General features: G+C 35.3%; 3 protein-coding genes across 5 annotated transcripts in view; all 3 read left to right on the forward strand.

The window, feature by feature from the left end:
* The window catches only part of LOC110018546 (cycloartenol-C-24-methyltransferase 1), a 34,638-nt gene extending 20,810 nt beyond the window's left edge, over positions 1-13,828 (forward strand). For both annotated transcript variants that reach the window (XM_020715888.1, XM_020715889.1), the window contains exons 6-14: positions 10,963-11,047; positions 11,145-11,200; positions 11,615-11,669; positions 11,823-11,870; positions 12,091-12,174; positions 12,544-12,744; positions 12,816-12,941; positions 13,043-13,140; positions 13,533-13,828. In XM_020715888.1, the coding sequence (XP_020571547.1) occupies positions 10,963-11,047; positions 11,145-11,200; positions 11,615-11,669; positions 11,823-11,870; positions 12,091-12,174; positions 12,544-12,744; positions 12,816-12,941; positions 13,043-13,140; positions 13,533-13,593 (814 nt within the window). In that variant the 3' untranslated portion in view covers positions 13,594-13,828. The remainder of the gene's footprint in view (positions 1-10,962; positions 11,048-11,144; positions 11,201-11,614; positions 11,670-11,822; positions 11,871-12,090; positions 12,175-12,543; positions 12,745-12,815; positions 12,942-13,042; positions 13,141-13,532) is intronic.
* The window catches only part of LOC110018545 (E3 ubiquitin-protein ligase RGLG3-like), a gene marked incomplete at its 5' end in the record, with an annotated part of 81,585 nt that overhangs the window by 40,907 nt on the left and 22,270 nt on the right, over positions 1-18,408 (forward strand).
* The window catches only part of LOC110018549 (cycloartenol-C-24-methyltransferase 1-like), a 77,285-nt gene continuing 75,484 nt past the window's right edge, over positions 16,608-18,408 (forward strand). Inside the window, exons 1-2 of the mRNA XM_020715892.1 lie at positions 16,608-16,684; positions 17,849-17,928. Of these exons, the coding sequence (XP_020571551.1) occupies positions 17,864-17,928 (65 nt within the window). The 5' untranslated portion in view covers positions 16,608-16,684; positions 17,849-17,863. The remainder of the gene's footprint in view (positions 16,685-17,848; positions 17,929-18,408) is intronic.

The raw sequence follows: 18,408 nt of genomic DNA on the forward strand, positions 1-18,408 counted from the left end.
TGCTACCATATTAAAGAGGAAAATATACAAATAACTTGTATGAGTGAGCCTAAAAGAAGACCCAACTCACACAATACAACACACAAAATCTCAAATAAAACAAAGATACATAAAGATAAAAAATCAAAAACCACCAACGGACGCAAAAACGCTAGGGACGTCCCACTTAAATCCTTTCTCTGTCTCTTAGTTCTCGGAAGGGAGTCGGCTAACAGATTGGTAAGGTACGTACCATTACCCGAAGTAACCAAAGTATCATCAATCAGATTCCTGAGCTCAAGTAGGTCTTCATTCTTCTTTCTCCAGGATGTGCAAACCTGTCATTCCTCATCTGATCAATAGATTGGTCCAAAGGTGGCCAAACAGGTGTAGGTTGTTGCGCATCATGATCCCCATGAGCCTGAGTAACATTAACATCTTGCTCGACCTGATGAGGCGGTAGAGAAGCAGTAGAATTATTGCCACATGTAATAGCAGTGATAAGTTAGAGGGCAGATGAGGTCTGAAGAATCTCCCTCGCCCCCACGATAGGGGAGGTTCCAAAGATGGGGGAACTACAACATTGTGTATTGTGTGGAGATGGAGACTGAATGATTGACATATTGTCTGTGAGGATAGTGACGTCTTCAGGGGTATCATTTTGATGATCAATAGTGTCAGTAACTTGGAGCTGATCAGGAGGAGAGAGATTCATTGCCTCTGGCAGAGCACTTTGTTTTTTTGGTTTGAGGTGGGGGTGCAGATGGTGGCATTGAGAACTGTAGTTGTCGAAGATATTACAGTTCGAACAATACGAAAAAAAAACTCAATCACTTCCTTTTGCCAATATCCATGGTGCTGTGTGCCCAATCAAATTTTGTTAGAAGTGGTTGAAGTGATGTCTCTTTCAACAATTACTTTGGTTTCAGGTGGATAAGAAAGATTAAAAGTAGGAATGTCTGTTTTGAGTGACTTACTATAAGCCGAGGCAATAGAGTGTAATACTTTTTGAGTAAAATAATGAAATTTCAGACAAAAGAGGCGAATCCAAACTGAAATGATTGGTGGTTCCGTCTGTGGGTCAAAATCCACAGACCATTTTAAAATTTTCATTACTTTGTTATCAATACAGATTACCCTTCTAGCAAATAATTGCGTGTAATCCTCTTAATTATTAAGTTGAATAAAAATATGTCTTACATCTAAAAGTCTAATTTTTCACTCCCTAACAAAGTGCATAAGCTCAAATTCATTACGAATGAGCTTCATTTTGGGATGGTCATACATAAATTTCTCGACCAAAGTCAAACTACAGGAGGAAGCAAGTTGTATACATTCAGCTTTTGTAAAAAAGATGACAGACTTTCCATTCTTCTTACTAGGCTTCTTGATGTCCTCCGTCAACTCAAACGAAGGAGGGAAAGAACACAAATTAGGAGTACCAGAGGTGTGGACACCCGTAAGGGCAGCAACATACGATATGTCCGAAGTCATCCCCAATAGATGGAAGTGCGGCATTAAGAACAGTGAAGCAAATAGAGAGCAAATTACGAATCCAGAACAGGGAGCAAGGAGCGGGACAGAGGAAAGCTCCTATGTGATCTGCAGACGGTTCGAGCAGTCGCCGCAGCAACAGACAGAGAGGGCGACAAAGACCTACATCGCAACAACGAACGAATCGCAGCTGCAGACGAAGGACGAGGAGAGTTGAAGGCGAAACGAACGGAATCAATAGAAAAGGTGAAGCCGACGGAGAGCGTGAAACCCTTATTCCCCGATTGCGAACGAAGCAAGCGAAGCGAGAATCAAGGGAGACGCTCGAGTTCGCCATGAGGCGAAACCCTAGCAAAGCCTCTTGTCATTTTCACAACAATATATATATATATATATATATATATATATATCAGAGAGAGAGAATGTGTGTGTATAACTTATATTTATATATGTTTTATTAAATAACTTTATTGAAATATTAAAACCTTAAGCTTAGTTTTTTTTATTTTGTTTTTTTCGATCGAGCCCTACCCTGCAACCACACAATACTTCTTCCCTCACGAAAGCACAAACGTCGCCGCGCCTTCTTCTTCTCTTTCTTCTCCTTCGAGTCGGTTGATCGAGATCGAGCGATTACGACGCACAAGTATGCTTTCCCGCACGAGCTCTCGTTGCCTGCTCACCTTTGTCCGTTACAATCTCAATCCGTTCTGCTCCTATGCGATACTCCTTCATTTCCTCTTCTTCTTCCTTCGTAGGCTAGGGTAAGACATCGTCATCCGTTGCTTCGGACTACGAGGAATCCCAAACATGAGTCGCCCGACTCACCTATAAGTTTTTGCATCCTTCACGGACGTTACTTCTTCATTTTCTGACCCCTTTAACTTCATCTCCCACTTTCATTTATTTACCTAACCCCTCCTTTCATCCTCCTCTATTCAACTGTCTGACTCTTCATTTCTTTTCTCGGATTCTTCGTTTCCACTCCCTCTTATACAATAGAACTGTTGCATACCATCTCTTCAAATCGAGGGCTTAAGTCTCCTAATTGACAGCGAACCACTCCTGGGAGTGGGGTTGCAGCCTGCTATGTTTTGAGACACGGGACAAAAGAACTAGTGACGCTTTTGCGCTACTTCCAAGCACTGGGTGCCCCTCGCTCGGGATCCAAGCACGGGTGTGCCTCCCATGGTACTGAGGCTCCACTCTGCTTTGGTGCCCGGGTTCCCCTGTTGCGGTGGCCTCTAATGTAGCTTCACAACTCAATAATCTCTTACTTGGAAGCTGATTGCGCTTTCATTTATTTACCTATCCCCTCCTTTCATCTTCCTCTATTCAACTGCTCGACTCTTCATTTCTTTTTCTGGATTCTTCGTTTCCACTCCCCCTTATACAATAGAACTGTTGCATACCATCGCTTCGAATCGAGGGCTTAAGTCTTCTAATTGGTGGCGAACCACTCCTGCGCGCGGGGTTGCATCCTGCTATGTTTTGAGACGCAGGACAAAAGAACTAGTGACACTTTTGCGCTACTTCCAGGCACTGTGGTGCCCCTCGCTTTTGATCCAAGCACGGGCGTGCCTCCCATGGCACAGAGGCTCCACTCTGCTCTGGCGTCCAGGCTCCCCTGTTGCGGTTGGCTCTAATTTGGCTCCACAACTCAATAATCTCTCACTTGGAAACTAATTGCGCTTTCATTTATTTACCAAACCCCTCCTTTCATCTTCCTTTGTTCAACTGCCTTACTCTTCATTTCTTTTCCCGGGTTCCTCGTTTCCACCCCCCCTTATACAATAGAACCGTTGCATACCATTGCTTTGAATCGAGGGCTTAAGTTTCTTAATTGGCGGCGAACCACTCATGGGCGCGGGTTGCAGCCTGCTATGTTTTGAGACACGGGACAAAAGAACCAATGACGCTTCCACGCTACTTCCAGGCACTGGGGTGCCCCTCGCTTGGGATCCAAGCACAGGTGTGCCTCCCATGGCACGGAGGCTCCACTCTACCCTGGCGCTCGGGCTCCCCTGTTGTGGTTGGCTCTAATTTCGCTTTCATCTGTACCATCTTCATAGACATGTACTGTAGTCTGGCTTACCTTCGATCTCAATCTTCTTGGACTCCAGCTGAAATTAAACATAAATTTTGTTTCTCGATTGTCACCACCGTAGTCAACTTTCTGCAGGATTTTGAGTTGTATGTATCATTTTCATGAATAACTACCCATCTTTTAGGAGAGTATCGATAAATGAATGCCTCAGCTAAATATGTTTCTTCCTGACATGAAATACTTCATTTTTTACAAGATGAACAACACTCATACTATCACTCTGAAGCTTTCTAATCCCCTGCTCCTTGCCCTGTTCTGTCATAAAACTCTGCAGCCAAACCATCTCCTTGCTAGTCTTTTAGTGATAGCAATGGATTTGACTTCTGTAGTTGAATGTGCAATAATCTTTTGCAACTCCGAAACCCAACTCACTATCATGTTCCCCAAAGTGAAGGCATACTCTGTTGTACTTCTTCTACCATCTATATCTCCTGTTAGATTTAAATTTATAAATCTCAGTTGACTGATCCTTATACTTATAGAGCACATTGTTGCTGACTGTTACCTTCAAATATGTAAGAATCCTTTTTATCACCTCCCATCGATACTTTATGAGATTGCTCATGTACTCACTGCTCACTTCCAATACATATGTAATATTCGGTCTCGTATGTATCATAACATATATTAGAGTTCCAATTATTGAAGCATGCAAGGTTGTCCTTATCTGTGCTTACTCTTCTTTAGACTTGGGCAATAATTCCTTAGAGAGCTTGAAGTGTCACTACCAAAGGGGGTGTAAAACTAGTATTTTTTTTACTCATGTTAAACCTATGTAAGATCTTTTCAACATGCTCTACCTGAAACAACTTTAATTTACCTGCACTACAGTTCCTGATGATTCTCATTCCAAAGTTTTTCTTGGTTGAACCTAAATATTTCATTTGAAATTTCTTTGATAATCGATCTTTAAGTGCCTGATTTTCTTAATATTTGCTGTTGTAATCAACGTGTCATCCACATACAAAAGGAATAAGAAATAACAATTACCAAAATTTTTAATGTAATATGTGTGGTCTGCATAACACTTCATGCACCCATCGTCTGATGTAAACCAGCCAAACTTTTTGTACCACCATCTCAAGGCCTAGTTGAAGCCATAGAGGCTCCTCTTCAACCTGCAGGCCAAATCCTTTTTCCCTTGAACCTCATAACCATGTGGTTGCACCATGTATGGTTCCTCTTCCAGATATTTATGTAAGAAGGCTGTCTTTACATTCTTCTGCTCTAGATGTTGATCTTTTACTATTACTAAGCTTAGCACAACTCAGATTGTTGACATCTTCACTACAAGAGAAAAGATTTCAGTGTGGTTCAATCATTCCCTGTTGAAATCTCTTCGCAACAAGTCTTTTTTCTAGAGTCAGCCACCATCAACTACTCTTTCAGTCTATAGACCCACTTATTGTGTAATGCTCTTTTGTCATCTGGTAATACCGTCAAATCCCATGTTAGATTTAATTTTAGTGCTGTGTCTCACCATCTTTGACAAGCTCCCACTCCTTAGATTCTAAAATATGAGTGATCTCTTTACAACACTCTGATTCATCAGTATCTGTTTGCAACAAATAATATAAGGAGAATACCTATGTACCAGTCATGTCACTTTGGTGGACCTGATTTTAATAGCAGGTGATTGAGAAACTTTTTGTGCTTCATCTGATTGAACACTTCTTCTTTCTTTATTGTTCAGATCACCAATATCTACTATCTCGTTTATTTAGACTCTTTAGACGTAGCTGACAGGCAATCCTGAATTTGGCTTACATCTTATACATCTTCATTTCATTATAACATCTCTACTACTGATGAACTTTTGATTATGATAATTCTAGAATTCGTACCCAAATTTATCTGGTCATAAAAAATGAAAGAGCATTGGACATATGAATTTTATAATTGATCCAAACCATCATCATTTCCCTTTGGTCACCATTCTTGAATCACCTGTGAAAGTAGTTATGTATCTTGATCCAACCAGTTGGCTCACTAGATTAATTTTCTCTTTAGATTTGGAATTTGTTTAACTTCACTGAGTTTTCAGACTGTTTCATTTGACAACTTGATATCAACATCATCATTTTTATAACGTTGCAGGCCTTGTTACCTCCCATGTAAACATTCCCTAAATTATTCTGAGTGCAATTTTTAAACATCTCTTTGTTGGGGCATGCATGACACCTGAATCTACTAGTTAAGATTCAATACTGACTAAGGATAAAATCGGGGACTCACCTTGAATTTCCCTTGTGGAGACATTTGCAGAGAGGTTCTTGTTTTGATCTCCGCCATCAGCCTTCCTTGGAGCTTTATAATCCTTAAAATAATATTTATTCCTGTAGTTCCAACATTCACCTCCGTCACCTCTTCCTGACCTGGACTTTTCTCTCTCGACTTGAATCTGTCTATGCCTATATTCCTATCCAGATTCCTCCCCTATTTTTTACATTCAATTCAAAACTTAAAGATTCATTGCTTGCTGATGTTCTAGGAATTTCTTCATTCAATACTAACTCCATGATGTCATCGAAGTTCAATTTTATATTTCCTGATGAGTTACAACCGTGACCAATTCACCTCAGCTATCTGACAATAAAAATCTAATTAATAGTGCCCTGTCCTCTTCATCAAATTTTGATGCCCACAAAATCTAACTGACTAGTCATAGTGTTGAAAGTATTAAAATACTTGGCTACCAAACTACCTTCCATTGTCTTCATATTAAATAATCTCTCTTCGTCAGAAAAAATCTTATTTGAGGTTGAAGGTTTCTCATAAATCAATGTCATTGCCGCCATAAGACCCACTATAGTTTTCTCGTGCACTTTCTTGAGAGCAACAAATGAAGAAAGTGAATGTTGGATCGAACCTAGGGCTATTAGATAAAACACTTCCCATTCTTTCAAAGTCATTGATTCAGGCTTTTTAGTGATTACTTTCAGTGGTTGATGCATAATAAATCTTCCGCTTGGATTTTTTAGAATGCCAAGTTTGATCCCTTGGAATTCTTTATTTTGTACATCATTTTGTCAGTCATTGCTCCCACTCAATTACAAGAACCCTAGAAAAGAACCCGGCTCTGATACCACTTGTTGGGATGATAAACTTGGAGTTTGGTTTATTTACAATCAAAACTACACTGTGAAAGTAGTTATGTATCTTGATCCAACCAGTTGGCTCACGAGATTAATTTTCTCTTTAGATTTGGAATTTGTTTAACTTCACTGAGTTTTCAGACTGTTTCATTTGACAACTTGATATCAACATCATCATTTTTATAACGTTGCAGGCCTTGTTACCTCCCATGTAAACATTCCCTAAATTATTCTGAGTGCAATTTTTAAACATCTCTTTGTTGGGGCATGCATGACACCTGAATCTACTAGTTAAGATTCAATACTGACTAAGGATAAAATCGGGGACTCACCTTGAATTTCCCTTGTGGAGACATTTGCAGAGAGGTTCTTGTTTTGATCTCCGCCATCAGCCTTCCTTGGAGCTTTATAATCCTTAAAATAATATTTATTCCTGTAGTTCCAACATTCACCTCCGTCACCTCTTCCTGACCTGGACTTTTCTCTCTCGACTTGAATCTGTCTATGCCTATATTCCTATCCAGATTCCTCCCCTATTTCTTACATTCAATTCAAAACTTAAAGATTCATTGCTTGTTGATGTTCTACGAATTTCTTCATTCAATACTAACTCCATGATGTCATCAAAGTTCAATTTTATATTACCTAATGAGTTACAATGACCAATTCACCCCAGCTATCTGACAATAAAAATCTAATTAATAGTGCCCTGTCCTCTTCATCAAATTTTGATGCCCACAAAATCTAACTGACTAGTCATAGTGTTGAAAGTATTAAAATACTCGGCTACCAAACTACCTTCCATTGTCTTCATATTAAATAATCTCTCTTTGTCAGAAAAAATCTTATTTGAGGTTGAAGGTTTCTCATAAATCAATGTCATTGCCGCCATAAGACCCACTATAGTTTTCTCGTGCACTTTCTTGAGAGCAACTATAGTGGGTCTCATTGCCGCCATAAGACCCACTATAGTTTTCTCGTGCACTTTCTTGAGAGCAACAAATGAAGAAAGTGAATGTTGGATCGAACCTAGGGCTATTAGATAAAACACTTCCCATTCTTTCAAAGTCATTGATTCAGGCTTTTTAGTGATTACTTTCAGTGGTTGATGCAATTTCTTTTGATATAATAAATCTTCCGCTTGTATTTTTTAGAATGCAAAGTTTGATCCATTGAAATTCTTTATTTTGTACATCATTTTGTCAGTCATTGCTCCCACTCAATTACAAGAACCCTAGAAAAGAACCCGGCTCTGATACCACTTGTTGGGATGATAAACTTGGAGTTTGGTTTATTTACAATCAAAACTACACTGTGAAAGTAGTTATGTATCTTGATCCAACCAGTTGGCTCACGAGATTAATTTTCTCTTTAGATTTGGAATTTGTTTAACTTCACTGAGTTTTCAGACTGTTTCATTTGACAACTTGATATCAACATCATCATTTTTATAACGTTGCAGGCCTTGTTACCTCCCATGTAAACATTCCCTAAATTATTCTGAGTGCAATTTTTAAACATCTCTTTGTTGGGGCATGCATGACACCTGAATCTACTAGTTAAGATTCAATACTGACTAGGGATAAAATCGGGGACTCACCTTGAATATCTTGAATATCCCTTGTGGAGACATTTGCAGAGAGGTTCTTGTTTTGATATCTGCCATCAGCTTTCCTTGGAGCTTTATAATCCTTAAAATAATATTTATTCCTGTAGTTCCAACATTCACCTCCGTCACCTCTTCCTGACCTGGACTTTTCTCTCTCGACTTGAATCTGTCTATGCCTATATTCCTATCCAGATTCCTCCCCTATTTTTTACATTCAATTCAAAACTTAAAGATTCATTGCTTGCTGATGTTCTAGGAATTTCTTCATTCAATACTAACTCCATGATGTCATCAAAGTTCAATTTTATATTACCTAATGAGTTACAATGACCAATTCACCCCAGCTATCTGACAATAAAAATCTAATTAATAGTGCCCTGTCCTCTTCATCAAATTTTGATGCCCACAAAATCTAACTGACTAGTCATAGTGTTGAAAGTATTAAAATACTCGGCTACCAAACTACCTTCCATTGTCTTCATATTAAATAATCTCTCTTTGTCAGAAAAAATCTTATTTGAGGTTGAAGGTTTCTCATAAATCAATGTCATTGCCGCCATAAGACCCACTATAGTTTTCTCGTGCACTTTCTTGAGAGCAATAAATGAAGAAAGTGAATGTTGGATCGAACCTAGGGCTATTAGATAAAACACTTACCATTTTTTCAAAGTCATTGATTCGGGCTTTTTAGTGATTACTTTCAGTGGTTGATGCAATTTCTTTTGATATAATAAATCTTCCGCTTGTATTTTTTAGAATGCAAAGTTTGATCCATTGAAATTCTTTATTTTATACATCATTTTGTCAGTCATTGCTCCCACTCAATTACAAGAACCCTAAAAAAGAACCCGGCTCTGATACCACTTGTTGGGATGATAAACTTGGGGTTCGGTTGATTTACAATCAAAACTACACTGTTAAAAAAAAAGTATCACACCGATTCAAGAAATTATATCAAACAGAAATGCACAACAAGATAATCCCAAAAAAAATTCAAGATTTAATATGGAAAAAACTCGATAATGGGAAAAAACTACAAAGTCACATTACACCAAAATTCTACTATAAAAAAATCAAGAGAAATGTACGGATCTTACAACACTTAGTTCAACTCTACTTCTGGAACTTACAACTTTGGGATGTTCCTTCTCTCTCAATCACAAAAGAGAAATCTCCAAAATCCTTCTTCGACACTTCACTGCTTCATGCAAAAGCATCATTAGAGTTCTTTCTTGTGAGAGAGTTCTTCACGCAAGAAAATTACAGTACCGTCAATACTATCACTTCAAATCGAGGGCCTAAGTTCGTAACTTGAGATGAACGGCTTTGTTGTGCCCCCACCACTATCCAATGTGGGGGTGTCGCTCACTCTGTTTCGGCCCCCACCACTCTCCAATGCTGGGGCGTCGCCAACTTTGTTCCAGAACACGGGACAAAAGAACTCGCGGCTCACCCGCACCTAGGGGTGTAAACGAGTCGAGCTTGAGGGAGCTTAATGTTTGTTTGTGTTTGGCTCGTTTAAATTTTTTCTGTTCGTGTTCAAAATAACTCTTGAACAAATGTTTTGTGTTCAACTCAATTCAAAACCATTTGTTAGAATTTTGCTCATATTCAGCTCGAATTTAATTCAAACACCTTATTTAATATAATTTAATTATTTTTAAAATTTAAAAAATTAATTGTGTTCTTAACCGGCTTGCAATTCATATGCTTAATTGAACTTTTTTTCACACCTTCCCTTCCACCTTCTTGATGTGGGACAAAAGTGTGAGATTACGCCATCGTCCATGGAATGCACGTGGTCTTGTCTTCCCAAATTATTTTGGTTTATCAAGTTAAAAGCCACGCCACGGAATGCACGTGGGTCCTTTCCCAGCTCCCTGTAGCCAGGCCAATGAACTTAAAAGAGACTTTAACCTTTAGGCCCAGTTACATACACACCGACCAATTTTTTTTTATTTACATATCCAACACCTAAACTTATATTTTTTTTTATAATTATACTACTAAATTATAATTTAAATGTAATAAAATTTAGCATTTTTAATAAATTTAAAAAATTAATATTAAAAAGATATAAATAAATATAATTATTTATTATTTAATTCTTTCGAGCCAAGGCGGACACAATTGAATAAATGTTTGTTCGTGGTCGGCTCGTGTACATTTCAAGTTTAAAAATTTGTTTGTGCTCAATTATTGGGCATCACGAATGGGCCGAACAAGAGCTATTTGCGAATGACGACCCATTTTGACAACCCTACTTGTGCCACTCACAGGTGCAGGGGTGCTACCTGCTCGGAACCCAAGCAAGGGGGCGCCACTCTACCTTTTGGCTCTTGGGCACCCTTGCTGTGGCTGACTCCAATCAGGCTCCACAAGTCAACAAAAATACCCTACCATTTTAACCTTGTAAAAGTGAAATACACCTTTTCCAGCATACTTAAGGTGGACATGTGTAAAAATTGAATTTTAGATGTTAGATAGGTAAATACATAGGAATATAGTGGTATGCAAGTAAATCTTCCAAAAATTTATGAAGTCTTGCTGGAATCTGAATGAGACATTTTTAAGACCATATGAACCTATGTGAAATGACTCTTATTACTCAAGGACAAATGTAATTTATTCTCAATCTTTGTAAGACGAAAGTTATGCTAAATTATTTGTGTGTGAAGATGGAAAGGTGAATCATTAAGGGAAAGCATCAAACGCCATGAGCATTTTCTTGCCCTTCAATTAGGTCTCAAAAGAGGAATGAAGGTATTACATACACCTATTATGCATGCATGCTATTATTTATTTGAATTTCTGAATACTATGTTTATTGATGAAACTTTTCGTTTACTTTTTGATATAGGTATTAGATGTTGGATGTGGAATTGGTGGCCCTATGAGGGAAATATCTCGATTCAGGTGATACATTTTTCTGTGTTTTTCCTTTTAAGTTTCATAAGTTCCTCAACTTTCTTGTAATTTTTATGTGTTATCTTGAACACCTATACTTTGATATTTACTTATATCATACATAGATTTTTAATATGACAAAAAATATTACTAATATTAAATTTTCCAAGTTACTTTGATATTTACTTATATCATACATAGATTTTTAATATGACAAAAAATATTACTAATATTAAATTTTCCAAAATAACATATTTCTATGAATATTTTTTGATGTGATTGTGGCACTAAAGGTTTAGACATCTAAATATTAAATTTTAGAAGTTAGATATGTAAATACATAAGAATTGTTTTAACAAGTGTTGTTGATTAGAAGAAATAGTGGTTATGGTGATAAGAATCTTACTTTCGGACTAATTGCAGCTTAGCATCTATTACTGGGTTGAACAACAATGAATACCAGATAGCCAGGGGCACTGTAAGTATATTTATTTACTTGTTGATCAATGTAGTTTTTGCAGCTGTCATCTTGCTTTGTTTAAAATAAAAGTTTAAACGCAGCAACTTATTTAAGTTTTGAGGTTATTCATTTTCTATTGACAGATACTTATATTCTTTTATCACTTTTCAGGAGTTAAACCGCCTTGCTGGGCTGAGCAGCTCTTGCAATTTCGTGAAGGTCCACTTCAATCTTTTATTTTATTTTTTTGTTTTTTCCCCCTATATTGATCAGTGAAGCAACTGCCTGTCTGTTTTAATGTCATGTTGTCTCACTAATGTCTGCCTGAAAGCTTCACCATCTTTGGCATGTTTCTGATATCTTTGTTATCTTCTATGTAATTTGTTGATTTTTTATATATATATTTTTATGATTTAATAGGTCTTCATTCTTAATGCAGGCTGATTTTATGAAAATGCCTTTTCCTGACAATACCTTTGATGCTATATATGCTATAGAAGCAACCTGTCATGCTCCTGATGCTGTACTTCTTCACCAAGCTTTTAATCTTTTGCTCCAATCCATCCTTTTGAGCGTGTTTTATTCTGGCATAGAGACTGATACTTTCTGTGTTTTTTTTTTTTGGGCCATTTACATGCATACCGCCCAATTCTTATGTATTTACATGTCTAACAACCTTTATTTATTTATTTTTCTTTTTTACATTTATACCACCCAAATATTTCTCATCACATAAAAAATACCACTATTTTAAGTTTTAAAAAGTGAAATACACCTATTTATGCATAGGTGAGTGGCATATATGTAAAAATTGAAGTTTTAAGTGTTATATATGTAAATACATAAGAATTAAGTGGTATGTATGTATATCCTTCTGCTTGTTTTTGTTTAGCTTGGATGTTACAAGGAGATATACAGGGTATTGAAGCCCGGGCAGTGCTTTGCTGCTTATGAATGGTGCTTGACTGAACATTATGACCCCAGCAATGAAAGTCATAAGAAGATAAAGGCAGAGATTGAGATTGGTGATGGACTTCCTGACATAAGATCAGCACATCAATGCCTTGATGCCTTAAAACAAGCCGGATTTGAGGTAAAAATCTTGAGAATAACAAAGAAAATAGGGGTTATTACGAATATTAACCATGACTTACATTATTGAAGATCATCTGGGAGAAGGATCTCTCGCTCGATTCGCCTTTACCATGGTATTTGCCATTGGATACCAGCCATTTCTCCTTGAGCAGCTTCCGCTTGACAGCTTTCGGACGTTTCATCACAAGAACAATGGTGAGAATATTCTTTTTTCTGGTAATGCAGAACATCAACAATCACCTTTTTCATATTATTCTGAAGGCAGTTTTGTTTTTATTTTTTTTTGGCTTTTTTAGGTTCAGACGCTAGAATTTCTGCGTCTTGCTCCAGCAGGAAGTATGCGAGTTTCGTCATTCTTAGAGAAGGCTGCAGAAGGTCTGGTAGATGGCGGAAGGTTAGTCTAAAATTATCATTCTTAGAGAAGGCTGCAAAAGGTTTGATTGAAATGAAATGAAATTGTTAAGGTGGATTTGGAAAAATTAGAAAGGATTAAAAATCATTATATAGAAAGGGATGATGAGGATAGCATCTATTGAAAATGTGATAATGAAATAAATTAATTCAAAATATTTTATTATACTCACATGAAGGGTTAACAATTTAGGATAGAAGTTGTGTGCCAAAAGAGTGCTACAATATGGATTTAATATGTCATGTAACACTCAATAATAAGAATGAATAAAGAATAACAATTGATAAAATCAATTCAAAATAGTTGGATTGATAATATTATGTTGTCTACTGAATTACTTACTGATCAAGGGATGGTGTGGTTTATTTGTCCAGGATGGAGATCTTCACTCCCATGTACTTCTTTTTGGCCCGGAAGCCTCTTTCAGAATCATGAGGAATAAAACTAATGGAGAGGACATTAATGAGAAATCAGAATTGCTGTTGAAGATGATCTCTTCATCGCCATTTGAAGTCCACCCTGTGCGCGTAAGATTAAGAAAAATATGTCTGTATGTGTGCGACTGTTTTTTCATCATTTTGCTATGAACATTTTCATACATTCTGAAATGTTTTATAATACTGTCTGTACCATTTCATGTTTTTGGTGCAATTTCTTTTACATTTTTTTTTTTTTTTTTTTAATTGAATTTGTAGGGTGCTAAATTTATAAGTTGTGTATTTGAAAATTTCAGCATGAAATATTCATGATTATGATTTCATGTAAAAATTTTTATTTTAATTGTCGTTCAAATAATTTAAGTTAATTCTAACATGAGTTTTATTTATATATTTATACATTAATATTTATTATAGTATTAATATATTAATAATATTTTACAAATTAAAGTAATATTGTAAGAACGTATGATCATATATAATTATATAAATAGAAAGATTTGCATTCTTATGTCCTAACCTATGCATGATGATATGCATGATAATGTGCAAATGCATGGGAATTGGGTGGTATGTATGTAAATGCCGTACATATAAATGTATTACAATTATAAATTGCTGGAGATAGGGGCGGTGCCTCGTAAAGAAAAAGGCCAGTATGCTGTACATATGTAAATGTCCTACATATAAATATATCACAATTATAAATTGTTGGTGATAGGAGCGGTGCCTCGTAAGGAAAGACCAGTATGGGGGTGAAGGCAGCTAGTTTGAAGATGACGAGTTCAAAGAATCTACGGGTCTTTAATTTTTGGCATCATTGTTACAACTCTTTAGACAGTATAATTTGTATATTTATAACATTTTAATGTTATAAATCTATACATAAAAAGTATATTTGACATTTAAGAATTAAAAAAAAAGTGATTTTTATATGATGTAAAAGATCTGAGTGTTATGAACAAAATTATTAAAATTTGGGTGTTAGATATATTAATATATAAGAATTATGTGTTATCGATGTTAATGCCTCTAATAATTATGATTAAATTTGTCCATTTTCTTAAGAGATAATATATTTGTAGTATCTGCAACAATTAAAAATGTTGTAGGCACCCCCATATAGGTCCTACATGTTTATAGACTGATCCACATACCATAATAGTTGGCCATTAAACATTTCAGTATTCATATATATACCTAATTCATAAAACGCCCTCAAATTTTTTTTATATAATTTACAAATTATAATATGTAAATTGAATAGAACTCCTAACAAGCTCAATTATACCACACTTTTAATGGAGAAAATATTGCATCATAAGTACTGATATAATTTCATGGGCGGTGGTAGTATTTAGGTGTGTTATTTCACCAGAATAACACCACAACACTACCAATAACACCTCTAATAATACCATCCACACATATTCAAGATGTATGTCATCCAGTTGTAATATTTTTTCCTTCTCTTTCTCTTAATACCATTATTGTAAATCATGACAGAAGTTAAAATTTTTATTTTAAAATTAAATAAATTAATTGCATATATTGAAGTTACAAGCCTTAAATACCTTCTCCAATCTTGATTTTTGAGTTGTTAGGGAAAATTAATGACATGTGTGACCTATCAACAAATGCTTTTAAGTGGTGGGGCCATGATTTAACTCTTTTAAGTCCCCCCAACCATCAACTAATACTTATAAGGGATGGGTCACTATTTATTTTCCTTTAATAGAAACTTTAAGGATATGGTCCCCAACCACTTGCTTCACTGTTCATTAGCGCATAGAAAATGCAGATAAACATTGACCTCAATACTATTAATGCTGAAAATGATTTTTTTTTTTTTAATAGGGTAATACAAAAAAAATGTATGGAAGTTTACATGCCATACCATTCAATTCCTATGTATTACATATTTATCACCTGAACTTTTGCATGACCTCTTACTTATGCATGACTAGGAAAAATGATATTTTGAATTGGTGTGTAAGATTTGAGGGGTATATAAAAAAAAATGATGTTTAGATTTTAGATATGTAAATACATAGAAATTGGGTGGGTATTTATGCAAATGACTCAAATTTGAAATAGAGGGAAAATAATGCATTGAATGGAGAAGTATTTTGTTTTGGGTTGATGTGATTCGAGCATGGGATCTTTGGGTGAGGAAAAGTCTTGTGATGGGTCATTATCTTATCCTCACTAGACAGGCAACTTGAAGCTTGAGAAAACATGGACAATGAAGATGGGGGGAGTGGTGATTGGGCATATTATTGAATGCTCACATCTTCAGATAACTTTGTGTGAGAGAGACAGACAGAAAGTTTAATAAGAACATAAACATATCCCAAAGAAGGATCAAATACAAAAAGAAAAAAATGAAATAAATGGGTATGGACGTTTTGATCTTAAAATTTATATCTATTTCAAGATTAGTTTAATACTCTAATAATGATATGCCATCACCAAATGTTCATCATCTCATATGACTCTCGATAAATGACACGAATTTCAAGACAATTTTTTTAGTCAGAAATGTTCAAAAAAATCATCAAGTACTTGGGTTGCAACAAATTTACTGTCAAAATGAACAGCTCGACGAGACGGACCGAATAGTACCAAAATTGGGCCAATCCAAGTCAAATCAGACCGAGATCAAAATATATTTGATTTGAGTGCTCACTCTATTAAAATAAAAAACAACAAGAATATATATAGTCAAAATGAAAATGCATTAACCTCTATCATTTTGAATGGATACTTAAACGAACAGACTGGAAGATGCCTTGAACATTAAAAAAGACTGATTTTTGTTAAATTAAAGAAATCAGCCCAATTTCATCAAATAAAAAATTATAACTGAATTATTTTCCACACACACACACACACACACACACAGAGGGCCGCAATGTGAAGTCTCCATGCATTGTAGGGAGGTGGGGGATAGCATAATAAAGTCTGTAGTGAATATAAATAACACCATACCTGGAATGCCTTTAACCTGTCTTCTTATCTGCAGCTGTACCCTCTTGTTGGCTTCAGAGAGTGATCGTCAGAGTTGGAGCTCTGAGGAAGAGGGGGAGGTACACCCTTTCTCAACACATATATTCATTATGTAATTAATGATATTGCACGTTTTGCTATAAATACCAGTGCTACTATTTTGTTTCAGTTATATATATATATATATATATATATATATATCAGTTTCGTTTGTTTGTTCTGCGATAAAACTCTTTTTTTTTTTATTATTTGTATATCTCTCCCTTCAATCTGATAAAGTTTGTTCACAATTTTGTTGAAGGGGGCTGTTTTTACACATATTTTAAGTAAATTTTCATTTAAATCAAGCTAAAAATAACTTTTGAGTTGTTTACATGTTGAATTGCTTTTAGCCAAAATTTCACTTAGATCATGCTTAAAAAATTTTGAGTTCTTAAACTTTGATAGATCAAGATTTAATGAATATATAAAAACAAGCTGCAAATGATTTATTAGAATTTAACGAACTTTATTATTTGCATGCAAAAGACTATTTAAACTTTAATCATCATAAGTTGGTAGTGCCCCATTAACAAGATTTGTTAGTGGAATTTATTACTTTCATTGAGTTATGAAATTTTGAATTTAAGATTCGAATTTTACCTTCAATTCATGTTAAATCCGGATTTATTAAATTCAGCAAGGAGGTGAATTTAAGGAATCCATATTTACTAAATCCTACTACTGAACATTAAATTCTTATTGCAGCCAAACACCCAAGGTTTACTATATAAAACATAAGAAGAGAATTTTGCATACATACCAAACAATTCTTTCCTATTTACATATAAAACATCTAAAATTTGATATTTATATTTGTTATATTTTCTTACCATGGATATATGCATGTGAATATATATTTCACTTTTAAAAGTAAATAATAATAATAATTTTGACGTGGCATTAAGAATTTCAGTGTCATGTCTGCAAATATAAAGGTTTAGATGCTACATATATACATACATAAGAATTATGTGGCATGTATGCAAATGTACCCCTTACAAAATCCAACGTGAATTAAAAAAAAAAAAAAGAGAATTATGTGGCATGTATGCAAATGTACCCCTTACTAAATCCAACTTGAATTGAAAAAAAAAAAGGATAATTACATGCACAGCCCCCGAAAGATTCTTATTTATAAAATCTAGCGCCCAGGTGATATTTTTGAACTACTCAACTGGTGATTTTATTTTTTATTTTCCCAGCAAGAGGATTTGTAGATGGATTTCGCTACAGGGATTGGACAAAATATTAAGAAGGAAGATGTCGAATCAGCTGTGGAGAAGTATTTATCTTCTTGCCTTCTATAATTTATTTATTTATTATCACAAGCATTTGTGATTGAGTACTACAACTTTTGTGATTTAAGTCTATGAATTGATATTGAGCAAAAGGAGCATTAACAAAAACCATAGAATTATGAAAGTGTAATTCAATAACTGAAGAGGGGCAAGAAGAGTTTGCATCAATTTAGAAAGAGGGCTTAAACGCATCATAAAATAAAAAATTATTGCAAGATGACCCCCAATGCATGAAGTAGACACAAAATATTCATCTAGAGCAAAGAAAAGAAAAGAAACAAGATTCAATTACACTATTTGCCAAGAGAAAATCCTTTCAATCAAACATGAATCCTGATGCAGCTTTTGAATGACTTCTAACTCCAATGATCATTATAGAGATCATCCGACTATCATTATTTGATCATCATCATTTGACTGCCTACACCTAACCGTCATCGTCGTCTAGCCTCTATTATCTGTCG

The sequence above is a fragment of the Phalaenopsis equestris genome, unplaced genomic scaffold (genome assembly GCF_001263595.1).
Source record: "Phalaenopsis equestris unplaced genomic scaffold, ASM126359v1 Scaffold000024, whole genome shotgun sequence".
NCBI lineage: Eukaryota > Viridiplantae > Streptophyta > Magnoliopsida > Asparagales > Orchidaceae > Phalaenopsis > Phalaenopsis equestris.